The 22,384-nt window shown below is 48.9% G+C and overlaps 1 protein-coding gene across 3 annotated transcripts in view; it reads right to left on the minus strand.

Moving 5' to 3' along the window:
* Positions 1-9,984: 9,984 nt before the first annotated feature.
* Positions 9,985-22,384, minus strand: part of SREBF1 (sterol regulatory element binding transcription factor 1) — a 36,602-nt gene continuing 24,202 nt past the window's right edge. For 2 of the 3 annotated variants that reach the window (XM_063934846.1, XM_063934847.1), the window contains exons 17-19: positions 20,527-20,715; positions 20,057-20,168; positions 9,985-10,622 (exon numbers count right to left, since the gene is read on the minus strand). In XM_063934846.1, the coding sequence (XP_063790916.1) occupies positions 10,402-10,622; positions 20,057-20,168; positions 20,527-20,715 (522 nt within the window). In that variant the 3' untranslated portion in view covers positions 9,985-10,401. Of the gene's footprint in view, positions 10,623-12,373; positions 13,049-20,056; positions 20,169-20,526; positions 20,716-22,384 lie in introns of those variants that run through there. The other variant, XM_063934848.1, reaches the window with a different exon arrangement.

The following is a 22,384-nucleotide window of genomic DNA, read 5'->3' on the forward strand; positions in this document are numbered from 1 at the left end:
AAGGCCTCTCGGACCTTGTCTCTAGTGCTACGGCCGGTAAATCGAATTTTTTACCTTATGTTCCCCAGCAGCATGCTAAGAGGGTACCGCATTATCAAATGCAGTCCTTTCGTTCCAATAAAAGCAAGAAGGTACGAGGATCGTCCTTTGTTGCCAGAGGTAAAGGCAAGGGAAAAAAGCTGCACCCGGCTAGTTCCCAAGAGCAGAAGTCCTCCCCTACTTCCGCAAAGTCCACCGCATGACGCTTTCCGGGGTGGGGGGGTGGGGGGGGGTCAGATCAAGTGGGGGCACGTCTTCGTTTTTTCAGCCACGTCTGGGTTCTCTCGCAGGTGGATCCCTGGGCAATAGAGATTGTTTCCCAGGGATGCAGACTGGAATTCGAAGACATGCCTCCTCGCCAGTTTTTCAAATCGGCTCTGCCATCTTCCCCGTCGGAGAGGGAGCTGGTGTTAGCTGCAATTCACAAATTGTACATTTAACAGGTGATAGTCGAAGTTCCTCATCTCCAGCAAGGAGAGGGTTATTATTCATCCCTGTTTGTGGTACCGAAACCGGACGGTTCGGTCAGACCCATTTTAAATCTGAAATCCCTGAACCTGTACTTGAAGAGGTTCAAGTTCAAAATGGAATCGCTCAGAGCGGTCATCGCCAGCCTGGAGGGAGGGGATTGGATGGTGTCCCTGGATATAAAGGATGCGTACCTTCATGTTCCGATTTTCCCTCCTCACCAGGCGTTCCTGAGATTTGCAGTACAGGACTGTCACTACCAATTTCAGACGTTGCCGTTTGGTCTTTCCACGGCCCCGAGAATTTTCACCAAGGTAATGGCGGAAATGATGGTGCTCCTGCGCAGGCAGGGCGTCACAATTATCCCGTACTTGGACGATCTCCTCATAAAGGCGAGATCTCGGGAGAAGTTGCTGGACAGCGTGTCTCTGTCCGTGAAGACGTTGCAGATGCACGGCTGGATTCTCAATTTACCGAAATCCCAGCTAGTCCCTGCAATGCGTCTGACCTTTTTGGGCCTGATTCTAGACACAGACCAAAAAAGAGTTTTTCTTCCAGTGGAGAAGGCTCAGAAGCTCGTAGCTCTGGTCAGGAACCTATTGAAGCCGAAAAAGGTTTCAGTGCATCATTGCACGAGGGTTCTGGGGAAGATGGTGGCTTCATACGAGGCCATCCCCTTCGGCAGGTTCCATGCAAGGACCTTTCAATGGGACCTATTGGAGAAATGGTCCGGGTCCCATCTACACATGCAAAAACGGATTACCCTGTCTCCCAGGGCCAGGGTGTCTCTCCTGTGGTGGCTGCGCAGTGCTCACCTCCTGGAGGGTCGCAGGTTCGGCATTCAGGACTGGGTCCTGGTGACCACGGACGCGAGCCTCCGAAGTTGGGGAACTGTCGCACTAGGAAGAAATTTCCAGGGTCTCCGGTCAAGCCTAGAGACTGGTCTCCACATCAATGTCCTGGAGTTGAGGGCCATATACAACACCCTACGCCAAGCGAAGGAATGGCTTCGGAACAAACTGGTTCTGATTCAGTCAGACAATGTCACGGCAGTGGCTCATGTAAACCGACAAGGCGGCACAAGGAGCAGAGTGGCCATGGCAGAGGCGACCAGGATTCTACGCTGGGCGGAAGGCCATGTAAGCGCAGTGTTCATCCCGGGGGTGGACAACTGGGAGGCAGACTTCCTCAGCAGGCACGACCTGCATCCGGGAGAGTGGAGACTTCATCAAGAAGTCTTCACACAGATCACGGATCGGTGGGGACTGCCTCAGATAGACATGATGGCGTCCCGCCTCAACAAAAAGCTAAAGAGGTATTGCGCCAGGTCAAGAGACCCTCAGGCGGTTGCGGTAGACGCTCTGGTGACACCTTGGGTGTTCAGATCGGTCTATGTGTTTCCTCCTCTACCTCTCATACCCAAGGTGTTGAGGATAATAAGAATAAGAAGGGTCAGAACAATCCTCAGTGTTCCAGATTGGCCAAGGAGGACTTGGTATCCGGATCTGCAAGAGTTGCTCACAGAAGATCCGTGGCCTCTTCCTCTAAGGCAGGACCTGCTGCAGCAGGGGCCCTGTCTGTTCCAAGACTTACCGCGGCTGCGTTTGACGGCATTGCGGTTGAACGCCGGATCCTAGCGGAAAAAGGGATTCCGGAGGAGGTCATTCCTACCCTGATCAAGGCTAGGAAGGACGTGATGTCGAAACATTATCACCGTATATGGCGAAAATATGTTTCTTGGTGTGAGGCCAGAGCTGCTCCTACGGAGGAGTTCCAGTTGGGCCGTCAGCTTCACTTCCTTCAAACGGGAGTGAATTTGGGCCTAAAATTAGGGTCCATAAAGGTTCAAATTTCGGCCTTATCCATTTTCTTTCAAAGAGAATTGGCTTCTCTTCCTGAAGTACAGACTTTTGTGAAGGGCGTGCTGCATATTCAGCCTCCCTTTGTACCTCCGGTGGCGCCTTGGAACCTTAACGTGGTATTAAGTTTCCTCAAGTCACCTTGGTTTGAACCACTCAAAACAGTGGAGTTGAAATACCTCACTTGGAAAGTGGTCATGTTGTTGGCCTTAGCTTCTGCAAGGCGGGTTTCGGAATTGACGGCTTTATCATATAAAAGCCCATACCTGATTTTTCACGTGGATAGGGCAGAGTTGAGGACTCATCCTCAATTTCTGCCCAAGGTGGTCTCATCTTTTCATATGAACCAACCTATTGTCGTGCCTGTGGCTTCACGGGACTTCGAGGATTCCGAGTCCCTGGATGTGGTCAGGGCTTTGAAGATTTATGTGACCAGAACAGCTAGGATCAGGAGGACCGAAGCTGTGTTTGTTCTGTATGCGGCCAACAAGGTTGGCGCTCCTGCTTCAAAGCAGACTATTGCTCGCTGGATCTGTAACACGATTCAGCAGGCGCATTCTACGGCAGGATTGCCATTGCCTAAATCGGTTAAGGCCCATTCCACTAGGAAGGTGGTCTCTTCTTGGGCGGCTGCCCGAGGGGTCTCGGCACTACAACTGTGCCGAGCTGCTACTTGGTCGGGGTCAAACACCTTTGCAAAGTTCTATAAGTTTGATACCCTGGCTGAGGAGGACCTCCTGTTTGCTCAATCGGTGCTGCAGAGTCATCCGCACTCTCCTGCCCGTTTGGGAGCTTTGGTATAATCCCCATGGTCCTTACGGAGTCCCCAGCATCCTCTAGAGAAAATAAGATTTTACTTACCGGTAAATCTATTTCTCGTAGTCCGTAGAGGATGCTGGGCGCCCGTCCCAAGTGCGGACTTCTTCTGCAAGACTTGTATATAGTTATTGCTTACATAAGGGTTATGTTATAGTTGATCGGGTTTGAATCGAGGCTATGTTATTGTTCATACTATTAACTGGGTAGTTTATCACAAGTTATACGGTGTGATTGGTGTGGCTGGTATGAATCTTGCCCTTAGATTTACAAAAATCCTTTCCTCGTACTGTTCATCTCCTCTGGGCACAGTTTCTCTAACTGAGGTCTGGAGGAGGGACATAGAGGGAGGAGCCAGTGCACACCCAGAATCCAAAGCTTTCTTAAAGTGCCCTATCTCCTGCGGAGCCCGTCTATTCCCCATGGTCCTTACAGAGTCCCCAGCATCCTCTACGGACTACGAGAAATAGATTTACCGGTAAGTAAAATCTTATTTTACCCTGTAGGTGCCACCGTCCCCCGTCGCTGTCAGCCAAATTTGGAAACAGCAGTGCCACACTGCGCTGCGCTCCCTCCCAGCGTTTCAAGCCAGGGATGCGCATTGCACTTTGGGAGTGGGAGAACGGAGAAGAGGAGCAGCCAGCAGCATACCGTAGCAGCGCATCTCGGCATTGGGAGTGGCCACAAACGCTGCGGCGCTGCATCCCCCCTTCCTGACTGCGCCCCTGAGAGAACTGCTGTGCGACCTTGCACTCGGCAGTGTCGCACACATGGTCTGCCAGAGGAAGAGTCCAGTGCAGAAGCGGAGGCAGCGTGGGGTGAGTCACAGAGCGGGGTGGGCGTGGGGGGGTTACAGCTGGAAGTTGGGAACACACACTTTGCTCACGCGCCTCCACACTGATGTCCCTCACTATTCATTACACCCACTCTCTGCTCCCCTCACTACTCCCTACTCTCACCCTCACTGATCCCTACACCCACTCTCTCTGTTACCCTCACTCACCCAACAACATTGCTCCCTACTCTCACCCTCACTGATCCCTACACCCACTCTCTCTGTTACCCTCACTCACCCACCCACCAACATTGCTCCCTACTCTGCGCTCTACACTGTCTGCTGTAATGTGTAAAAAGAGGACTCTGTCTGCCGTAATGTGTAAAAGGGGGATGCTGTCTGCCGTAATGTGTAAAAGGGGGATGCTGTCCGTAATGTGTAAAAGGGGGACGCTGTCTGCCGTAATGTGTAAAAAGGGGACGCTGTCTGCCGTAATGTGTAAAAAGGGGGACGCTGTCTGCCGTAATGTGTAAAAAGGGGGACCTGTCTGCCGTAATGTGTAAAAAGGGGGACGCTGTCTGCCGTAATGTGTAAAAGGGGGACGCTGTCTGCCGTAATGTGTAAAAAGGGATGCTGTCTGCCGTAATGTGTAAAGATGGGGACGCTGTCTGCCATAATGTGTAAAAAGGGGATGCTGTCTGCCGTAATGTGTAAAAAGGGGACGCTGTCTGCCGTAATGTGTAAAAAGGGGGACGCTGTCTGCCGTAATGTGTAAAAAGGGGGACGCTGTCTGCCGTAATGTGTAAAAGGGGGACGCTGTCTGCCATAATGTGTAAAAAGGAGGACGCTGTCTGCCATAATGTGTAAAAGGGGGATGCTGTCTGCTGTAATGTGTAAAAAGGGGACGCTGTCTGCCGTAATGTGTAAAAAGGGGGATGCTGTCTGCCGTAATGTGTAAAAGGGGGACGCTGTCTGCCATAATGTGTAAAAAGGGGACGCTGTCTGCCATAATGTAAAAAGGGGACGCTGTCTGCCTTAATGTGTAAAAAGGGGGACGCTGTCTGCCGTAATGTGTAAAAAGGGGGACGCTGTCTGCCGTAATATGTAAAAGGGAGACGCTGTCTGCCATAATGTGTAAAAGGGGGACGCTGTCTGCCATAATGTGTAAAAGGGGGACGCTGTCTGCCGTAATGTGTAAAAAGGGGGACTGTCTGCCGTAATGTGTAAAAGGGGCTCTACCTGGTGTAGTGGCGCTACTGTGCAGCGAAATCTGAATGGAGACTACTGTACACCGTAGTATAAATTGGTATTATTTTGTGGCCACGCCCCTTCCCCGCGAAGCCATGCCCCTATATAATTTTCACGCGCCTACGGCGCGCACTGCCCCTGTCTTGCATGGGGGGCGCCAATGCCGGTCCTTGCACACAGCGCTAAAATGCCTAGTTACGGCACTGATCATCGTAGTCGACACTGGAATCAGAATCCCGTGTCGGTATCCGTGTCTACTATTTGGGATAGTGGGCGCTTTTGAGACCCAGGAGGTCCCTGTGACATAGTGAAAGGCAGGGCTAAACTCCCTGTACCATACCTGGACTCAGCTTTGTCCAACCTTTTGTGCAATAAATTCACATTTGCATTTAAAACATTCCACATATCCAACCAGTCAGGTGTCGGCGTTGCCGACGGAGACACCACACTCATTTGCTCCACCTCCTCCCTAGAAGAGCCTTCCGCTTCAGACATGCCGACACACGCGTACCGACACACCACACACTCAGGGAATTCTCTATCTGGAGACAGTTCCCCCACAAGGCCCTTTGGAGAGACAGAGAGAGAGTATGCCAGCACACACCCAGCGCCAATGACCCAGGGAAACAAATTACCCAGATAGCGCTTTTTACAATTATATATATAACACTGCGCCAAATTATGTGCCCCACCCCCCCTCTTACAAACCCTCTGTCACCGTGTTCAGCAGGGGAGAGTCCGGGGAGCCAGCTTCTCAGCGTGTGCTGTGGAGAAAATGGCGCTGGTGAGTGCTGAGGATCAAGCCCCGCCCCCTCAGCGGCGCCCGCTCGATTGTTTTGAAAAACTGGCGGGGGCTCTCATATATACCGAGCAAAGCCCATATATATTCTAATATGCCAGAGAAGAGGTTTAATTGCTGCCCAGGGCGCCCCCCCCCGCCTGCGCCCTGCACCCTTACAGTGCCTGACATGTGTGTGTTGTGTGAGAGCAATGGCGCGCAGCGTTACCTCAGTGAAGATCCGAAGTCTTCTGCCGCCTTTGAAGTCTTCTTTCTTCATATACTCACTTGGCTTCTATCTTCCGGCTCTGTGAGGAGGACAGCGGCGCGGCTCCGGGACGAACTGCAAGGAGAGACCTGCGTTCCGACTCCCTCTGGAGCTAATGGTGTCCAGTAGCCTAAGAAGCAGAGCCTAGCATTTAAGTAGGTCTGCTTCTCTCCCCTCAGTCCCACGATGCAGGGAGCCTGTTGCCAGCAGTGCTCCCTGAAAATAAAAAACCTAACAAAATACTTTCTTTCAGGGAAACTCAGGAGAGCTCCCTGTAATGCACCCAGTCTCCTCTGGGCACAGTATCAAACTGAGGTCTGGAGGAGGGGCATAGAGGGAGGAGCCAGTGCACACCCATATCTAAAGTTCGTTTTAGTGCCCATGTCTCCTGCGGAGCCCATCTATCCCCAAGGTCCTTACGGAGTCCCCAGCATCCTCTAGGACGTAAGAGAAATATACATTATGGTAAGAACTTACCGTTGATAAAGGTATTTTTCCTATGTCCACAGGTTTCCTACCCTGACGCACCTGATTTGAGAATCTTTATACTCACTAACCCAGGCATTCCCAACCACGGTCCTCAAGGCACACCAACAGTGCAGGTTTTAGTGATATCCAGGCTTCAGCACAGATGGTTAAATCAAAATAACTGAGCTACTAATTAAGCCACCTGTGTTCAAGCCTGGATATCACTAAAATCAGGACTGTTAGTGTGCCTTGAGGACCGAGGTTGGGAAACACTGCACTAACCTCATCCCTCTTGCATGGAAGGGTGTGCAGGTGTGTTCTTCTCTCCTGAATAGGGTTCTACATAATGCTCCTGCCTAAATGCTTTGGAAAAAAACTGATTTGACGGAGCCAGTGGGCGGGGAAATATGGATGAGCCCGTTGCATCCTGGGAGGCCAGAAAGCTTGTGATCGTTTGGTACCAATCCGCTGTCGCTCCATCATATCATAAGCTGTGGAAACCTGTGGACATAGGAGAACTACCGTTATCAACGGTAAGTTCTTACCATAACGTATATTTTCTCCCCGAGTCTGACAGCTCCCTCCTTTCCTATATAGAGCTGACTAGACCAGGTGTCCTGTTTGACCTGAACTGCAGCCCCACCCTGAGATCTGCCCGTAGAATCTCTTCCAACCATGTGGTAAGTCCCTTACTTTGCCACAACTCTTTAATGCCATGTTCATTACCAGTGTTGGGAGTGCTGGGCTACAACATGTGCAGCTCTCCATCCTCCCGAAGACGCACACACACTTGCTGACACTACACATACCCATACACACTCGCTAAGTCTCAGAACCCTTACCTGCGCAGCTGTAGCCTGCATAGCATGTTGTGCAGAATGTTCTGCCCTCCTCCTCTTGTTCTGCATGCCTTATAAGATGCCAGAGAATAATTCAGAACAAGGTGCAGAGCTGGGGCCACAGGTTTGCCGCCTGTTGTCCATCAATGGTCTGTGCTGTCTTGGTACAATATGTAACGGGGATCATTGCGAGTTCAAGGCCTACATTTAACCCACTCTCCCTCCCCCATGTGTTCTCCATTATTACGCTGTATGGCTGCATTTCTTTTATGTTAGTTTGTGACCCCCTTCCCCAGCAGCCAGTCAGAAGTTTGCTTTAATCCCCACGATTAATCCTTCCACCTGTGTGCAGGAAAGAGAGAGGTACGACTGGGAGACAGTTTGCAAAGCAAAAATAACTACTTTATTTTTTCTCCTTTATAAAAGAAAATTATAAATATCTCTTAATAAATCCTCTGTACAAAAAACACTTCGGAAACTAAGAAAATAAGATTTGAAATGCACTAATACAATCAGGAGAATATATACACGCTGGGCTGAACTCTGCCTACACCCACGATCCACGGGAGACATGTCTGCCACAAAGAGAGGTGACCTGGAGGCTGTGATCACCAAATTGTGGCTCATTATTCTTTTATGTTACTTTGGGGCGTGTCGATAACAGACTTAGGGGCCTAGGTATTAATAATCACTGCAATGCTGCGATTATTAACAGTCCATATCGCAACAGAAGGGGAAATTTTATTTAAAATGAAAAAGCCTATGTGCTAAATAATCTGAATCTGAAGCCAGTTGATGCTGCAGGAGGGGAAATGTAAGATCCCTCTCCTGTGGATAGGCATAGAGTGGTTTACACTATCTGAGGATGGCATAAACCAGTGGGGGCAAATGCGGAAAAGCTACGCTTTTTGGAGTATTGTATATAGCGTTCAGATCGCAGCTCCCATTGATAATAATGGGAACTGCATCCTGCAGCGCTATTTAGCCTTCTGCAGAAGATGTGTGAAATCTCCTGCATTAGGCTGTTAGTACATAGCAACAACTCCTCAAATTATGCAATAACTGCTGTTTCTATATAATTTTATGAACAAAATGCTTGATAAATAGGCTCCTTAGGAATTTTCCTTCTAAGGATGACAAGTATAGGAGTTGCCTACAGCAACCAATCAGATTCTAGCTACCATTTATCTAGTACAGTCTCCAAACTGATAGCTAGAATCTGATTGGTTGGTTTAGCCAACAGCTTTGCTTGTCATCTTTAGAAGGTTTGGTACATTTCCCCCATCTTAGGTTGTTACACATGTCCCACACACTGATCGGTGATATAATCAATGCCCGTTGTTAGGACTCTCTCTCCAGCCGGGCATGATACACTTATGAAGCTGTGGCTGAATCGTAGAGAAAATGTACTGTTGGGCAGCAATAAAAATCTGCACCTTCTTAAACAAACTGGACTATCATAACACTGGATGGAGATGAGTGGACATACCAAAATTGTTTCCCCAGGCGTTTAATAATATACACTTTAGCTTAAAGAGGACCGCTCAACTTTTGGGGGGGAATTCAATTGTTTCTCCCCACGGCCGCCACTAGATGGCGCCCAAAAGAGCAATTCAATTGTTGCCCCGTTCGGGTGTGTTGAACCGTGGGGAGAAACATTTCAGCTTACTACCCCAGGGGTGGCGAGCTTAAATGTGTAAAAAGTGACCCGTTTGGGCGCCCAAACTGCACTTTTCGCAATCGCGTCCATTAGTTTACTTGGGTTTAGCTGCCTTACGTAACCCGACACTATTGGGCACGATAACAGACATCAACTGAATATCGCCCCTGCGATCTCCTGTCATGTTAGACGGGAGATCAGGCATTGATATCAATTGAATTCCCCCCCTATGAGACAAATATGTTTTTCACTTAGTACATTGTGTATGGTCAGCAGATATTCTATGCTTTTTCTACCTGAGGGAGCATACATAAACTCCATGCACTGTTTGGCAATGCCCTGATATGGCTAGGATCATTTTATTTTGTATTTTTACCTCAGATCACTCTAATCTGTACAGAGCATCTGGCACAATGGAGGCAGCCATTTCCTGGTAAAATCTCAATTTAACTCTTTCCACAATATAACCCTCCGGGCATCGATATTGAAAACATGAACACCTCGGATATAAAAGTGCAATCACTGTCATCATCACTTCAATGTAGCAGGAGTGTCACTTCAGTGCAGCGGGAGTGACGCAATACTTTCTGATCATTTCACCATTGTCCCGGTACAGCTAGTGTCCTTGAACAAGTGTTCAAATAAAGTTTTTTCATAGAAGAAAAGCGATTTTGTGATCATTAACGTCTCTTTAAATCCCCGAAAGGGCAGATGAAAAGTGGCAACAGGGCAACTCCTGTATAAGCATACAAGTAGATAGAAGCTGTTCTAGTGCAATTTGATTATTTTTATTTTACTGTGCAGTACCTGACCTGACATAGTGGAGGCAGCCATTTTGTGAGATAACCAACAGCCATGAAAACGGAGCCCATTACGTCCCTGTTTTCCAAGAAACAAAACGGCCTGTATTCTATTAAATGGTAGTTCAACCTACAAGCGGGCTGCTTCCACTGTGTATAAGTAACAGGTATTTTAAAAATCATCCTTTAAAGCTCTAGTAATAGTTGGCGGCCATTTAAACATGACCACCACTTGTTTTTACAAACCATTAAATCTCCATAAATTCTATACAAGCGAATACTGAAAAGAAGCCGGAGCCGTGACCTTAGTGAAATGGCCGCTGAGCAATAAAAAACCCTCGTGTCCCAATACTGTTCGTCGGAGTACGCAGGGAGTTTTCGGCCTAGCTGGAGGTCACAGCTGATCCGCTGCTCAGCGTCAGGATAAACTGCTGACAGTCCTGCAGGGTGCGTTTGTCTCCGAGCTTCTCCAGAGTGCGGGCAGCTTCAGCCAGCATACCCACCCTTTGCCCTGGGGCAGACAGGAATGACGGGGGCAGGTAGCGGCAGGCCAAGAGGAGGGCTTCGGCATGCTCCCGCGTGGTTAGGCTTGTTTCACGGGTGCCTGGTGAAAACAGAGACAATGCTTGCAAGTCACTGACCGCTACAAAGCTCATTTGCAGGAGACATTATAATTACTCATACAAAACACCAGTAACGTTAAAGGGGAGAACTAACATCCAGACAGATTTATTTTTGTTGGCTTTACGTTACCCAGATCATCTTCATGTATTTGTATTGGAGTCACTTGTACCTACACATCAGGTCTGTTGTCCCTGGTGCATCAAAATAAATCTGCCTGGACAACAGAGTTCTGAGGGGTCGGAGTCCTTCTTTATAGCTGTATAAACGGTGAGTAGTAAGGTGACCATGTAGGTGACTTTTGTGACTTATTAGGAGAATTATGTTCATAGTGTACAGAAGACATCAGAAATGCCGCAGTTCTTTGTCTATAATTCATACCACAGCATCAATCCCCCCCTCCCCCCACCGATATATATGGATAGCTAGATCACATCATGTTAAACTCTGCAGTGTGGTGGAATACTCGCGGAGATCACTACTCGCTAATGTAAATGTGGCTCCCATGTTTGCAGAGGCAATAGGTTCACCACCATTCAAGCATAGTGCGTCCAGTGCGAAAGGAGAATACGTGTACTGTCCTGCACAATTACTTGTGTATAACTATAGTTATCGGGTGTAGTAGGGTATGCCGGCGGCCAAGCTCCCAGCATATCGGCGCCGGCATACTGACAGCTGGGCGAGCGCAAATGAGCACCTTGCGGACTCGCCACGCTATCTATTCTCCCTCCAGGGGGGTCGTGGACCCCCAAGAGGGAGGAAAAATGTTGGTATGCTGGCTGTCGTGATTCCGGCGCCGGTATACTGTGCGCCGGGATCCCGACAGTCGGCAAACTGAAGACCACTCTAGTTATCTGTATCTCCCAGTGACCGCAGTGGACAGCAAACCCCAGTATTTTAAGTCTTGTACACAAACCCCTGGGGCTAATTGACATCTCTCACCGATATTGTTAGAAAGAACCTAACATACAATGATTATCAAAAAATGAGACCATGAACTGTAATGTAAGCAAGGCCTGCTGCACCATTGTTTCCCGATTGTATTTGAATCAATATGTCTGGGAGATTAGTAGGAATCCCCATTGCCTCTTCTTAGGACTTTGGACCTAATTCAGCATGGATCGCTGCCTCAGACCTACTCACATTTGCTCAGAAGGCACAGATTCTTTGATGTTCTGGAAATTGCGTATGCATCTGCGTGTGGATAGCGAACTGCCATTCCTTCGCAATTTTGCACAGGGTGTTTTTCCCTCCTGTCAGGGCGGCCCCTTTCTACTCGCAGACAACTGCAATTTCTCTGAATAGTGATCCATGCTGAATCAGGCCCTTAGTACGGGAATGTACATCTCATAAAACGCTAGCACACACCATATGTGGGTCACCATAGCAGAGCAGATCTCGATTTGTTTTTAGATGTCGCCATGGTGGCAGACAATTTTTGGGTTTAACCAATTCTCTCTTAATAATACAGTCTATGAAATCATTGTTAACCAGTGACTTAACCGAGGCATGAGGCGCCAGAGGTTTCTGACACACACTGTACCTCAGTGATGGTGCTGCTTTCTAATCATAGACTACACCCTTGTGGATATTGTTATAGGCAACAAAGCATCAGCTGCCGCCAGGTGTAGCCTACAGGACTCCATCGAGCACTCCCCTGCCTCCCTCCAGACACTGGCTCCACGGTCAACTTATGGCGTCATTTGTTGAACACAGAGAGGGAGCCACAGCCAATTCTTAATTTAAAAAGTATTTAATAGAAAGAACAAACTGCAATATATATTTACAAGCACTCAAAACGTGACATTTCTCACCCTTCGCTATTTCTACACCATAGCCGCATGCGATGTATTAAAAGGTCTCCCAAATACAAGTGCAAACGCTTGCCCAGGGACTAAAACATGACCGAGTATCTCTACAGGTAGCTGTACAGGCTCCAGATGTCGGGAAAAGATTTTTTAATGATCTGTAGAGTGAACATCAGTCAGTCCGACGTAACATCCAAAATATCCTGGGGTTGTATGTAGTGCACCAAATTTCACTCTAATGTTTTTTACACATAGACTGCTCTGGGTGGCTGGAATTGTTCATTGGCGGCAGACGCTGCACTGCAGCAGAGCTAGAACACGTAATAGATTGCAAAGCTTCTCCACTACTTAAAATAAGGGGAGATGAGCCCACCCCCCCCTGCCATTCTGTAATGAGCTCCTGCAGGGCTGGGCATAGACTCCTGTCACACTGCTCCAAACTGTCCATGGACAAAGTCCTGTCAGCGCCAGGAGGGGGCGTAATCATGACAGACAGACTGTCAGGTACAGGGGGGAGTTCTCTTTAACACGCCACTGATGGACGCTCACTGACAGGGTAAAGTCGGCAGGGTCACACTGCAGCTGACCAACCGCGCTATATCTGTGGATAAAAGAAAAGCAGCTTCAGTATCACCTGATATCCCACCAAGCCTGCGTCTTACACACAACACTACATAAGCCTTATGGGTGGTGACAAGACGCCTAGCCCAGTGCCCATGAATCCGTAGGTGTATTTACTCCCGTAACTGTCACCCCTCCCTCAAAAAGAAAATAGGATTTTATTGTGCGAACAGCAGTAATGTGCTATGGCCCACAGCAATCAATCAGAAAATGGGTGTGATCATGCAGGAATCACGCTGGGAGGCAAGATCGCCAAGTTCCGTCTTACTTTCATATTCTTGGCACACACGGCAAAGCCTAGATAAGATCACCTGGGCAAGTATGGACTGGGATCCCCCCCTCCCCCATCCACACTCATGTTTTCTGTTCAGCCCGATCCAATGAGATGGACAAACAAATCTGCCTGTGTCTTATGACTGTATAAATGTCCCACTGGTCGCACAGGTTGCGGTCAGGGGTTGGGCTTTGCCACCGGATGCGGCACTGGAATACTTGGCTCAAACAAATTCAATTTCCTTTAGCTCATTAAGTGATGCTTCATGCAGTTGCCTCATTGCAGACACAGCCCCAGGCTGCAGCACACAAGTGCTATTCGCACAACGTTACTAAATAAAGGTCTTAGGCATGCACAAAACTACACACTGCGCTCCGCAGGCCTGAAATTAGTCCACCCAGATTATTATTCATGGATCGCATTGCTGCATGCTTGGCCACAAGATTACACCTGGTCACAATTACCAGGACTCCCCAATAAAGATTCCATTTTCAGGGATATTACTGCGCTTTACTTCCTTCTCTCGTACTTCAATTTCTTTCTTTTCTTTTTTCGAGTACAAGCTTCCTGAGCGAGTATGTCAGTAAGATGGTTAGTGCTATTCATGCGCCCCTAGTATACTCGGAAATAGCTTGCAGACGACTATGGAAAATATAGGGAGGTACACATCGGGGGTAGCGGTGAGAGGAGATGGTCACATGCAATGTACTGGATGACAGTAAGGGATTCAACTTATGAGCAATGTACGGTTGCAATGCGCAGTTGCGCGCATCACTCGGAATTACAGTATGTTCGCATCGCAGAGTTCCCTGCCCTCCCCTATGGGGTGCGAGGAAAAATAGGATTTTAATACCTACCGGTAAATCCTTTTCTCCTAGTCCGTAGAGGATGCTTGGGACTCCAAAAGGACCATGGGGTATAGACGGGATCCGCAGGAGACATGGGCACACTATAAGACTTTAAATGGGTGTGAACTGGCTCCTCCCTCTATGCCCCTCCTCCAGACCTCAGTTATAGGAACTGTGCCCAGGGAGACGGACATTTCGAGGAAAAGGATTTTTGTTAACCAAGGGTGAGATACACACCAGCTCACACCACAACACACCGTACAACATGGCTTTTAAGCAATACCAGTTAACAGCATGAACTAAAAACAGCAACAAGCTGAACATAACCGATACACAACCTCCGAAGCAATACCCATCAATACTACTGCAAAAACAGTCCGCACAGGAACGGGCGCCCAGCATCCCCTACGGACTAGGAGAAAAGGATTTACCAGTAGGTATTAAAATCCTATTTTCTCTTACGTCCTAGAGGATGCTGGGGACTCCAAAAGGACCATGGGGTCTATACCAAAGATCCAGACCGGGCAGGAGTGCGCGGACGACTCTGCAGCACCGATTGAGCAAACGTGAGGTCCTCATCAGCCAGGGTATCAAACTTGCAGAACTTAGCAAAAGTGTTTGAACCTGACCACGTAGCCGCTCGGCAAATTTGAAGCGCCGAGACTCCTTGGGCAGCCGCCCAAGATGAGCCCACCTTCCTAGTAGAATGGGCTTTTACTGACTTCGGCAATGGCAATCCAGCCGTAGAATGAGCATGCCGAATCGTATTACAGATCTAGCGGGCAATAGTCTGCTTGGAAGCAGAAGCCCCAATTTTGTCGGGAGCATATAGGAAAAACAGAGCCTCTGATTTCCTAATTTGAGCCGTTCTGGCAACATAAATTTTTAACGCTCTGACTACATCGAGAGGTTTTGAAACAGCCAAGGTATCCGTAGCCACAGGTACCACAATAGGTTGGTTTATGTGAAACGAAGAAACCACCTTCGGCATAAATTGTTGACGAGTTCTCAATTCCGTTCTATCCACATGGAAAATCAAATAGGGGCTCTTGTGAGACAAAGCCACCAATTCCGACACCCGTCTTGCGGACGCCAAGGCCAAAAGCATGACCACCTTCCAAGTGAGAAATTTCAACTCAACCTTTCGCAAAGGTTCAAACCAGTGAGACATAAGAAATTGAACACCACGTCAAGATTCCACGGTGCCACGGGTGGCACACATGGAAGATGTATGTGAAGTACCCCCTTCACGAAAGTCAACCTCCTGAAGGGCGGCCAATTCTTTTTGAAAGAAAATAGATAAAGCTGAGATCTGCACTTTAATGGAACCTAATTTCAGGCCCGCATCCACACCTGCCTGCAAAATATGTAGGAAACGACCCATCTGAAACTCCTCCGTAGGAGCCTTCTTGGCTTCACACCAAGACACATACTTTCTCCAAATACGGTGATAATGCTTCGCCGTGACCTACTTTCTAGCCTTAAGGAGAGTGGGGATGACTTCCCCGGGAATACCCCTTCCAGCTAGGATTTGGTGTTCAACCTCCACGCTGTCAAACGCAACCGCGGTAAGTCCTGGAAGACGCACGGCCCCTGCAGTATCAGATCTTTTCTGAGAGGAAGAGGCCAGGGATCTTCTATGAGCAATTCCTGGTGAAGATCTGGATACCAGGCCCTCCGTGGCCAATCTGAAACAATGAGTACCGCCTGAACCCTTGTTCTTCTTATGATCCTTATCACTTTTGGAATGAGTGGAAGTGGAGGGAATACATATACCGACTGAAACATCCACGGAGTCACCAGTTCGTCCACTGCACTGGCTTGAGGGTCCCTCGACCTGGAACAATATCTCTGAAGCTTCTTGTTGAGACGAGACGCCATCGTTCCCCAACGACTTGTCACTTCTGCAAACACCTCTTGATGAAGACCCCACTCTCCTGGATAGAGATCGTGTCTGCTGAGGAAATCTGCTTCCCAGTTGTCCACGCCCGGGAGGAAGACCGCTGACAGAGCGCTTACATGTTTTTCTGCCCAGCGGAGAACTTTTGTGGCCTCCGCCATTGCCGCTCTGCTCTTTGTTCCGCCCCGGCGGTTTATGTACGCCACCGCGGTTACATTTTCCGACTGAATCAGGACAGGTAGACCTTGAAGATAATGTTCCGCTTGCAGAAGGCCGTTGTAGATGGCTCTTAATTCCAGAATGTTTATGTGCAGAAAAGCTTCCTGGCTTGACCATTTTCCCTGGAAATTTTGTCCCTGAGTGATTGCTCCCCAGCCTCAGAGACTTGCATCCGTGGTCACCAGGACCCAATCCTGGATCCCGAACCTGCGTCCCTCTAGGAGGTGAGAACTTTGAAGCCACCACAGGAGAGATATTCTGGTACTGGAAGATAGACTTATTTTCCGGTGCATGGGCAGGTGAGACCCGGACCACTTGTCCAACAGGTCCCACTGAAGTACCCGGGCATGAAACCTGCCAAACGGAATGGCTTCGTAAGCTGCAACCATCTTTCCCAGCACCCGAGTGCATTGATGGATCGACACTCTTGCCGGTTTCAGAATCTCCTTGACCATGTTTTGGATTTCCAGAGGTTTTTCCGCTGGGAGAAACACTCTCTGCAGTTCCGTGTCCAGGATCATGCCCAAGAAAGACAGCCGAGTTGTCGGAACCAACTATGACTTTGGCAAATTTAGAATCCAACCATGTTGTTGCAGAACTGTCAGGGAGAGTGCCACGTGTCTTAGCAACTGCTCCTTTGATCTCGCCTTTATCAGGAGATCGTCCAAGTACGGGATAATTGTGACGCCCTGCTTTCGTAGGAGCACCATCATTTCCGCCATTACTTTGGTCTTTCCACGGCCCCGAGGATCTTCACCAAACGGCAACGTCTGAAATTGGTAATGACAATCCTGAACCGCGAATCTCAGGAAAGCTTGATGTGGAGGATATATTGGGACATGTAAGTAGGCATCTTCGACTGATGCCATAAAATCACCCCCCCCCCCCCTTCCAGACTGAAGATCACTGCTCGAAGAGATTCCATCTTGAACTTGAAAGTTTTCAAATACAGATTGAGGGATTTTAGGTTCAGGATCGGTCTGACCGAGCCAGAGCCATCCGGCTTTGGTACGACAAAAAGACTCAAATAAAATCCTTCTCCCCGTTGAGACGGGGGCACCGTGACAATGACACGCTGTTGACACAGCTTTTGTATCGCAGCACGCACTACTTCCCTTTCTGGGACAGAAACTGGCAAGGCCGATTTGAAAAATCGGTGGGGGGGGCACCTCCTGAAACTCCAGTTTGTACCCTTGGGACACTATGTCTAACACCCAAGGATCTAGGCCCGAGTGAAACCAGACCTGACTGAAGAGCCGGAGACGCGCCCCCACCGGTACGGACTCCCGTAGAGGAGCCCCAGCGTCATGCGGTGGACTTGGCCGAAGCCATGGAGGACTTCTGCTCCTGGGAGCTTGGCACAGCAGGATACCTTCTTCCCCGTCCTCTACCCTTTGAGGCAAGGAAGGACGACCCTCTACCTTTTTTGTACCTATTAGGCCGAAAGGACTGCATCTGATAATGCGGCGTCTTTTTCTGTTGTGCAGGAACATAAGGAAGAAATGATGACTTAGCAGTAGACACCAGATCAGCGAGGCCGTCACCAAACAAGACCCTACCTTTATAAGGGAGAGCTTCCATAGCTTTCTTAGAGTCGGCATCAGCGTTCCATCGATGAATCCACAGCGCTCTTCTGGCCGAGACTGCCATGGCATTGGCCCTTGATCCCAAAAGGCCAATATCCCTTGCTGCATCCTTTAGGTAAGCTGCAGCGTCCCTGATATAACCGAGAGTCAAAAGAATGCTATCCCTATCCAGGGTGTCCATGTCAGATGTCAAATTATCTGCCCACTTGCCAATAGCACTACTCACCCATGCCGACGCCACGGCAGGTCTGAGCAATGCACCCGTAGTGACATAAATGGATTTTAAGGTCATTTCCTGCTTACAATCCGCTGGGGCCTTTAGGGCAGCAGTGTCAGGAGACGGAAGCGCCACCTTCTTGGACAGGCGTGATAGAGCCTTGTCCACATTGGGAGATGACTCCCACTTTTCCCTGTCATCAGAGGGGAAAGGATAAGCCATTAGAATTCTCTTGGGAATCTGCCACCTTTTGTCAGGAGATTCCCAAGCTTTTTCACAAACAGTGTTCAGCTCATGAGAGGGGGGAAACGTCACCTCAGGCTTTTTTCCCTTATACAAACAAACCCTAGTATCAGGAACAGTAGGTACTTCTGAAATATGTAAAACGTCTTTAATTGCCACAATCATGTACTGAATACTCTTAACCAGTTTTGGATTTAAACTGGCCTCACTATAGTCGACACTGGAATCCGAGTCCGTGTCGGTATCAGTATCCTCCATCTGGGTAAATGAACGCTTTTGTGACCCTAAGGGGGCCTTTACCTGAGACAAGGCGTCCTCCATGGATTTTCTCCACGTTTGTGTCTGAGAATCAGATTTATCCAGCCTTTTAGTCAATAACGCCACATTTGCATTCAATGTACTCAACATATCCACCCAATCAGCAGTCGGTGCCGACAGAGTCACTCCCAGCGCCTTATCTGCCCCCACTGCAACTTCAGCCTCAGACATGTCGACACACACATACCGACATGCAAACACACTGGCTACAGGGGACAGACCCACAGTAAAACCCGTTAGAGGAACACAGAGGGAGTTTACCAGCTCACACCCCAGCGCCTATCCCAGTATTGAGAGCAAATACACACTGCCTCAGTCCCCATTAATAACAGCGCAGACATCTGAGGGCCTCAGATGTCTGCGCTGTTATTAATGGGTTAATAGCACCAAATTACTGTGCTGCCACCCCCCCCAACCCCCCAGTTTTTCTCCCTGTTACCTGTGCAGGAGAGTGGAGGTCCGGGCCAGCGTCTCTGCAGCTCCATGCGAAGAGAAAATGGCGCTGGTAAGCTGTGAGGGCCAAGCCACGCCGCCTCCCGGCGCGCTGTAGTCCCGCTCAAATCTTAAATCTTTATACTGGCGGGGGCTATATTTAGTGCCTAGGCACTTGAGACATACATATTTTTGCCAGATCAATTGCCAAACTCCAGTAATCATGCTGCCCAGGGTGCCCCCCCTGCGCCCTCCAAGTGCCGCCATAAGTGTGCGTTGGAGCATGGCGCGCAGCGCGACCGCTGCGCGGTACCTCATTACTGAAGTCTTCTGCCGTCACTGAAGTAATCTGATCTTCTTTATACTCACCCGGCTTCTTTCTTCTGGCTCTGTGAGGGGGGTGACGGCGTGGCTCCGGGAACAAGCAGCTAGGCGCACCAAGTGATCGAACGATCTGGAGCTAATGGTGTCCAGTAGCCTAAGAAGCAGAGCCTTTGAACTCAGAAGAAGTAGACTGCTTCTCTCCCCTCACTCCCACAAAGCAGGGAGCCTGTAGCCAGCAGGTCTCCCTGAAAATAAAATACCTAACAAAGTCTTTTCAGAGAAACTCAGGAGAGCTCCCCTAGTGTGTGTCCAGTCTCTCTGGGCACAGAATCTAACTGAGGTCTGGAGGAGGGGCATAGAGGGAGGAGCCAGTTCACACCCATTCACAGTCTTATAGTGTGCCTATGTCTCCTGCGGATCCCGTCTATACCCCATGGTCCTTTTGGAGTCCCCAGCATCCTCTAGGACGTAAGAGAAATTCTGCCACGTTGGTGCTCGCGAGTTGCCGGTAAAACAGACATAAAGACCGGCAACTCACGCCTACCACTTTGTACTGAATTGCTCCCTAAGAGACTTGGCTACCATGTTGTGTCACACAAGCTTGATACCAGTGGAAAGACTTCTCACCTTCTTTACTTGACGGAGGTACTCTCCTACGCAGGCTCCGGTCCAGCAGCTGATGCGTCCGCGTGGGGCTGGCCCCGGCCATCAGCCGGGCTGTAGCTTCATGTAAGAAAACCTGAGATAGTAGGACAATTATCATTAGATCTGGTGTAAATCTCTGTGGGCAAAATAATTTCATTATTGGGTGGCTGCACCTACATGCGAAATAATTGCGTCGGCTTCTACCTGCCCCTCCAGCATCTCTGACTAAAGACAGCAGTTTTTACATTCTGTCTGTACTTTTCAGCTGAACTTTTATATCATCAGGGATAAAGGTTTATTGCTGTTCCCAATTGGGTAGGACATAGAACATCGTTCTATCCAGAAAGCAGCTTTGTGCCTTATGCTCTATAGATGCAGCTGAATGGAAAAGGTGGAAGCTACTGATTTTTCGGCATCTCAGACCCAACAACTGCGTCTCATACAACACTCACCCTGCGCATGGCGGGCCGGAAATACTGCGCTAACCTGCGCAGGCTGCTCAGATCCAGCTGGAATCCCCTGAGCTCCTGGGGAGAAGCTGGGTGGATGAGACTCGGCTGTTGCCCCAGGGTGCTCTGCTGCTGCTGCCAGATGTTGGTCCTAGTCACCAGAAGGAGGTCGCACATGAGAAGCTGCACCGCCTGCAGGAGGAAGACCAGGACAAAGGAGACATAAGCTACCACTGAGCTCATGTATAAACTTATCATCATGGTATAGCTGCCACCACGGGCTCCTTTACTGACACTGCCCGTCTCTGTATTACTGGTACTAGGCAGATAAACGCTATTTGCTGATTGGTCGTGGTTTTTCAATGCACATTTTGCAGTTACATGCAAAGTTAGTAGGCACGCCATTCACACTCTGTAACACAAGTCAATATACAGGTGGAGTCTCCCATAGTCTAAATGTTGGGGACCGGCACCAGAAGTATTTTGGATATCGGATTTTTCCGTAGTTTGGAATATGTGCACACCATAATGAGAGATCTTGGGGATGGGACCTACGTCTAAGCACAGAATGCATTTATCCTTCACATCCACCTTATACACACAGCGTGAAGGTCATTTTATACAATATTTGTAATAATTTTGTGCATAAAACAAAAGTTTGTGTCCACTGGGCCTAGTTCATGTTTGTAAGTAAAGCAAAAAAAAACAAGCAACTTGGCAAAACTATGTTGCATTGCGGGTGGGGCAGATGTAACGTGCAGGGAGATTCAGATTTAGGTGGGTTATGTGTTTTCTGTGCAGGGGGCAGCACAGACTGTGTAATGGTTAGCATTACTGCCTCACAGCACTGAGGTGATGGGTTCGTTTCCCACCATGGCCCTAACTGTGTGGAGTTTGTACATTCTCCCTGTGCTTGTGCGAGTTTCCTCCGGGTACTCCGGTTTCCTCCCACAACCCACAGGGTGTAGTATGGTATGCCGGCGGTCGGGCTCCCGGCGACCAGCATACCGGCGACGGGAGCCCGACCGCCGGCATACCGATAGTGTGGCGAGCACAAATGAGCCCCTTGCGGGCTCGCTGCGCTCGCCACGCTGTGGACCCCCACGAGGGAGAATAAGTGTCGGTATGCCGGCTGTAGGGATCCCGGCGCCGGTGTACTGTGCGCCGGGATCCCGACAGCCGGCATACTGAAGACCACCCCAACCCACAAATATACTGGTAGGTTACTTGGCTCCACTGGGGCAGGGGCTGATGTGAATGGGCAACTATTCTGTGGAAAGCACTACAGAATATGTGCACACTATATATAAATAACTGGTAGTAATAATAATGTAACCCACAAATGTTAGACAGCTTTATTTTTACACTGCAATTTAGATTTCCGTTTGAACACACCCCACCCAAATCTACCTGTGCACATGTTATATCTGCCCCACCTGCAGTGCAGCATGGTTCTGCCCAGCTGCTTGATTCATTGCTTTACTTTCGAGCATGAATCAGACCCACTGATCATTCACAAAGCAAAGGATTGCCTATCTCAGTCACTCTAAAAAAAAAAAAAAATATTGGATTTCGGACACGGGAGACTCAACTTGTAACATGTTATAAGATGCTGCTCCTAATACAGGAAATATTCTGAGAAACTTTAAAACAAGAACAGGTGCACCCGCTATGCTTCCCGATTCCATGTGTGATCCTCAATAAACACATCAACAAGCTAAATGCTGGTCTGCACTTTATCCAGACAGATGGGGTAAGTGTGCATAATATATATATATATATATATATATATATATACATACATACAAACACATTATGGAATTTGGTGCCGTCGAAGGGAGTATTGAAAAGAAGTTAAGTC

The sequence above is a fragment of the Pseudophryne corroboree genome, chromosome 7 (assembly GCF_028390025.1).
Source record: "Pseudophryne corroboree isolate aPseCor3 chromosome 7, aPseCor3.hap2, whole genome shotgun sequence".
Lineage (NCBI taxonomy): Eukaryota > Metazoa > Chordata > Amphibia > Anura > Myobatrachidae > Pseudophryne > Pseudophryne corroboree.